Genomic DNA, 6,000 nt, shown 5'->3' with positions numbered 1-6,000 from the left:
TGTCAAAATGTGACAGCTTCAAAAGTGTTAGTACTACATATGTGAGGCACTGTGAATAGATATTTTACAGAAGAGGATTAGGGCCACCGAAAAAAAAAGAAAAGAATTATGACTTTAATCTCAGAATTCTCAGAAGTCAGAATTCTGATATTAAAGTCAGAATTCTGAGATTAAAGTCAGAAAGTCAGAATTCTGACTTTAATCTCAGAATTCTGAGATTAAAGTCAGAAAGTCAGAATTCTGACTTTAATCTCAGAATTCTGACTTTAAAGTCAGAATTATTACTTTTTCGGTGGCCCTAATCCTCTTCCGTAATATTTGATCCATAATATCAGTGTGTAAACCTACTTAAGGCACCGTAGGGAGTTTACAACTCTTCCTGCTGGGTGAGATGCATTAATACTCCTATAAAAGGGCAAATTGCGCTTGTAAATTGCTGCCATCGAACACCAGCAGAGGTCTCCGGATGCGGGACAGCGCAAAGTTAGGTCTCAGCTGCGCACCGCATGGGGTGTTACCGTGTCAATATGCTGGACGCACATACAGCGGAGTGTTAGGGGAAATAAGAACCAGTTCTTCCTCGTTCAGCGGGTGGATTTGTCTTGGTTCGGATTGGGGCTCCCGTGACTCAAGAAACTACAGCAGAGGGCTATAACACTGGATTTATTCCGCTCCTAAATCGCCTGGGACTTTTTCGCCGGTGGGAAAGTTTCCTGCTCCAACACCTTGATCTGCGCTGATCTGTTTGGAAGATTTGTTTGATTTTTTTAAATATTTTTTTTATGAATCGCTCCCCCCCGTTTTTGCGCTTCGTGAAGCTCAACCTGGACGAGACTAGTCTGTTTGAGAGAAGTTGTCAGGAAAAAGTACAGAGACGATGTTTTGCCGAAATCAAACGACCAGAGCCACCGTTGCCCGGGGCTCTGCTCTGGAGATGGAGATACGGCGAGGGAAGTTCAGAAAGAGCGATTTCCTGCACACATCATCACAGGTAGAACTTTTTTTTTAAAAAATTTCCCCTCACACATCAGACGGTGACTCCGCTTACAGCTTTTTCTGATCTCTCTCGTTCTTTAAAGTAACTTAAGAAAACAGTGCAGATGTAGGTCTCAGAGTTCATCAGTGTCCACTTCTTCGGGCTGTTTTTCCAACACTTTTCTCATTAAGGCTGTGTTGTTTCATTCTCCAATTATGTTTTTATTTTTATTTTATTTTTTTTTATGTGAAGCAGTTATCTCATTTCTGCAAGAAAATAAACTTGAATAAAATAGAAATGTTAGTTATTTCATTATCTAATTTAAAAAATTTAACTCTACTCATAAGTCATTGCACAAACAGTGCTATATTTCAAGCTTTTAACTTTTGTAAGCCTTTGTAAATGTGGCCAGTAATGACTGAAAATCCCCAATTACTTTGTGGGAAAATTAGAGCATTACATATGCTCAATAAAAGTTTAAATGAGTGTTATGCTGTGTTCATGTTATGGTCTCAGTCATGGTGAATACTGCTGATTTGATAGTAGCACAGCATCTCCTTCAGGAGTTAATCACTAAATTTAAGAAGCACAGTAATGGAAAGTTGAATGGAAAGAAAACTTTGATTACAAAGATGGACAAGCAACTGGGATAACTACGGCCCTGAGAGAAATGTGAAGCGATGTTCGTTCAAGAGTTTCGGGGGGAAACTCACAGGTTGCAAGGTCTGGGACATTCGCAGATGTATCCAGGATATGGGCTGCAACTATAGGATTCCTTAGTCCAATGCACTCTCGAATCATGGACTATTGCTCAATGGTGCAAAGTCCAATTTTTAGACAAAAGTAAATTTGCAAGTCTTTTAGAAATCTTGTTCCCACAGTCCTAAGGAATAGAGAAAATGCACAGGCTTTTAGTTGCTTAAGCTCTTGTGTGAGGTCATTGTTTCATGCAAAAAAAAACTGCAAAAGGAAAATTGCGTCCTGAGTCCAAATATCACAGTTGGACATGCTTTTGGAAATACTTGTCAGTAGGATAAAATTTTCTAAAATCTTATGAAATATGCCAATTTTTCTAGAAGCTGTAGGTGCTGTACTTCTTTTTCCACAGGAGTAATAAAAAATCCACGCATGAAGATTGCTTCTCCATAGATTTGTGACATAATGGGACTTTATCAGAAGCTCACTGGGTTATTAAATCATCGTACAGTGTTAGGGTGGTTCCTGTCTAAAAAGATCATTTGTGAAATTCTCTCTCTGTTAAACATTTTATAGTCAACTGTTGCTGGTATCACAGGAAAGTGAAGGGAATTGGTTAAAATGGAGCAATTTAATCACAAAGTGGCTGATCATGTAAAATCACGGACAGGGCCGGACTTAGGAGGGAGTGGCCCCTGGGCTTGAGCCAAGGTTCGGGCCCTACTTAATCATTGTTATGCAGCTGCATATATATATGATTTACTACCCTTTGGGTGGTCGGTGCTTGGCCGTGACTTACTTGCGGAACCGATCCTATCAACAAACCTTATCTATCTACAAGGTCACAAAAAAACACCACAGTCCACCATGAGAGAGGCTGATGAACATTCCCAACCACCAGGTCTTCTCTCCATGCAAGGTTTACAACAGTCACTCCATGACTGCCAACCTTTTTACTATATTTTGCACACACACACACACACACGCCTACACACGAAAAAAATTTCAGCATGTCAGATTTTTCAAGATCGGTGATTGGCCAGAAAATTTCTGCCAGTACAATTTTAATGAATGTAAAGATCATTACTACAAATAAAATATACTTAGTAGTTATTAAATACTTGCACATCTTGAGTATGTCTATTCAACAGAGCTTTCCTAAGGAAGAAAAATTTGACAATGTTCTCTATCCATCCTCTATGTACAGTATTTATTTATCCTTCTTCATTTCTATCTTCATCTGTCTGACTCGGTCTTTCAATTTTTCTCAACTGTATCTTTCTCTGTTATCATCAGGTTTATTTCCTTACCAAGTTCAGACACTCAGGTTATTTCCCCTCTGAGAGCCAAACCTGGTCAAAACTTTTATTTGGTGATGACTGGATTTTAGCTGCGTGTCAGGGCAGGGCAGGACGACCTCGAGCTAATTTGTACAGTCGGTTCTTTGCCATATGATTAGGACCGTTCCTCCCGCTGCTGCTAGCTGGAAGCTAAAGTTAGTTCCTCTTTTTTAACTTCACATTGAGCGAGCAGCGCAGTAGCATTACTTTTCTGTGACTTTAGCCGTTTTCTTTCTCTTTGAATCGTTCTGTTGCTTTTTCCACTCATGGAAACCTGTTTCAAAGCATCATTGACTTTTTGCATCATTTAAAATACAAAACACAGTCATGGAGGATGGAAGATAACTCAGCCTGTGTCCTCACCTCTCGGTCGCGCTCCTCTTTTTCTTTCGTTGCTGCGCTCTGCTGTCATTCATTCTGTTGTCCGCCATCGTGAGAAATACCTCCCTGATGCTCGGCACCAAGAAGCGTCCAATTTGGACCAATAATAATCAAGCATTCATGCTGGACGTTTACCAGAACAAATCAGACAGTTTTTCACACCACCGTCAAAATCCTCTTAGCCAGTGATAAAATTAAAGGACTCTGACCTTATTTATTCACAAAAATACAAAGCATATTCCGGGGCCCCCGAAGTGCCAGGGTCCCAGGCTGCAGGCCCGGTAAGCCCGTGCTAAAATCCGGGCTTGATCACAGAAGTTGAAGAGTTAATGCCTCCAGACCATGTTTGGCCTCCAGATTTGCTCAGGAACACGAAGTAGAGAGTTTTTAATCATGTATTTTTTAATTAATTTATTTTTTTTGGTTAAGCAGTTGCATCCAAGACTTTCATCACCAAGTACAATACAAAGCTTTGGATATAGTGGTGTCAGATATGTTAAGCTGCTCTTTGGAGAAGCAAATCATGTTTCTCTGTCTCTCAAAGTTTTAGTAAAAGGGGATTGTGGTGTGTGGCTAAGTTCCTGAGGATGAGCCTGGTCTCTTCAGCACGTGAAGACATTTTACACACATTTTCACTCCCGACTATCTGGGAACAGATTGTTGATGGTCTCTTCCCACTTTTGTACTGGACTGTGCACCATTATACAAAGAAGTCATTAAAACTGTATTTAGGTGCAAGCTAGGTGTGAAGGATTTTGACTGCCCAGCCTTTCTAACATCAGTACTTAACCTTGCCCTCTTCAAAATGGCTATATCCTCACAAACACACTCCTAACCATTGTGGACAGCCCTCCCAGAGATGCTTGCCAAAGGCAAGCATCTCTGTAGATTTAGAAACAGCATTCACCCTATTTATATCTTTCATATGGCTATCCTTGGATGAAAAGTGCTACTTTTACACCATGATTTCCTTATTCCTTTCTGCAAAACTACTATGTCGGCATCTGCTTCATGTTAGTTGCCATTTGATAGTGAGCCAGAAATGACTTCCAGACTAACCTCTAATTATTTTTACTCACAGTCCAATTTAAATCCCATTTGGGTGGATAGACCCCTTCTCTTGGGAACCCCTTCCTTTTACTTTCTCTTACAATCTCATGATTGTAATTCTGAGATTGCCTCTTTAGACTACAGCTACTGTTGTCTCTTGTTTGAGGAGCCGTTGTGAAACTTGGGGGAAGTTTTTTCCAGCACTGGGTTATGTGTGGAAGAATGGGGAACCAAAGAGAGAATAGACTCAGCTGTAAGAAGACACTTGAGGAATGTTGAAGGTGCAACAGAGCAGTGGCAGAGTATTGATTCATTCCTTCTCTTTAGATGTGTCTTTTTTTGTTGTTTCATGAAGCTTTTGTCTGTCTGTGCTAGCAGACATGTACACCCTCAGGTTATGTTGGTTAGGATTCACGTCACAGGAAAACGCAGTTAACCTCTGGGAGGTCAGGCACACTTCACGATCTATTGATCTGCTGTCAGAATAACCTGATCTGAACGAAGACCATCCATAAAGTAAAGTGTGACATTGTCAAAGGTTAAAGTCTTGTGAATGTGTTTAAATTTGAGTGATCAGGGAATAAAAATATCAGCTTCTTTATTTTTAGTTGATGTCGGCTGGTTGTTTTCTAGGAGTTTATCATTTATCTATGAGAAATAAAACAGCAATGCATGGGTTATTTAGGGCAATGTCAAAATGTATTACACTTGGAGAAGAACTGGGTGCACATTGAGATGTACATAACCTTTAGATCTTGCTGTGTTTATAGTCACACTGTATTTGACTTTCTACAAAATCATCTCTCTATTAGTTATTCATGAGGCTGAAGGCTTCCCATCCTTTTACAACATTCATGTTTCCTTTACTCTGTAAAGTGTTCTCTGCTGGCTCTCACATAAGATTAATTTGTGTTTCAGACTTTGTTGCCAATGCTAATGATTCTCTTTCAGAGGCTGGGAGTTTCCTCTTTGCTCTGTGTGTCCGGTCTCTTTCTGAATGCCAGCCTGGAGCCAGTGCATGGCATCTCAATGAGCTAGTATGAAAGCACCTTTTTCTCCCACTTACCCAGGGAAAAATCACATTTGAGTGTTTAAGTCAGTGGATAAATGTTTAATGTTAATTTACTTAGAAATATGTGTTAAAGAAGATGATGTGTTTGTTTCTAGTTAAGGCCAAAGAAATGCCATGATTGTGAATCAGATCGACTGGTAGAATACTAGACAATGGGAATGAATCTGTTTGCTTTGCAGCAAGCAGTGGTAAAGGTCTAAATAAAATTAAAAATATTTTGACTTGTCACTGCAACAGCAAGTTGTCTATGAATATATTCACATTTCCTGCCACATTAAATGCCATTCATGGAAAAGATGTGTAAAACCCTTTCATTCTCTGAAGCACTCATTAAAAATTTTAAATTAATTTTTACAAAACATTGTCATTAATAAAATTACTTTTGGTGGGTGGACTGCCACCTGTTCTGTCAACACTTTGCCAGTAGGTCACTTATTCTTTTCCTATGACATTTCACAAGGCTGCTGCACTCAGGGAAAGAAATT

The 6,000-nt window shown here is 39.6% G+C and overlaps 1 protein-coding gene across 2 annotated transcripts in view; it reads left to right on the top strand.

The window, feature by feature from the left end:
* Positions 1-537: 537 nt before the first annotated feature.
* The window catches only part of rtkna (rhotekin a), a 62,999-nt gene continuing 57,536 nt past the window's right edge, over positions 538-6,000 (top strand). Inside the window, exon 1 of one of the 2 annotated variants that reach the window (XM_044112879.1) lies at positions 538-991. In XM_044112879.1, coding sequence (XP_043968814.1) covers positions 878-991 — 114 coding nt within the window. In that variant the 5' untranslated portion in view covers positions 538-877. The remainder of the gene's footprint in view (positions 992-6,000) is intronic. The other variant, XM_044112875.1, reaches the window with a different exon arrangement.

This window comes from Gambusia affinis, linkage group LG03, assembly GCF_019740435.1.
Source record: "Gambusia affinis linkage group LG03, SWU_Gaff_1.0, whole genome shotgun sequence".
NCBI classification, from domain to species: Eukaryota; Metazoa; Chordata; class Actinopteri; order Cyprinodontiformes; family Poeciliidae; genus Gambusia; species Gambusia affinis.
Note: the sequence above shows the minus strand (reverse complement) of the source record. Positions and strands in the feature narration are given on the sequence as shown.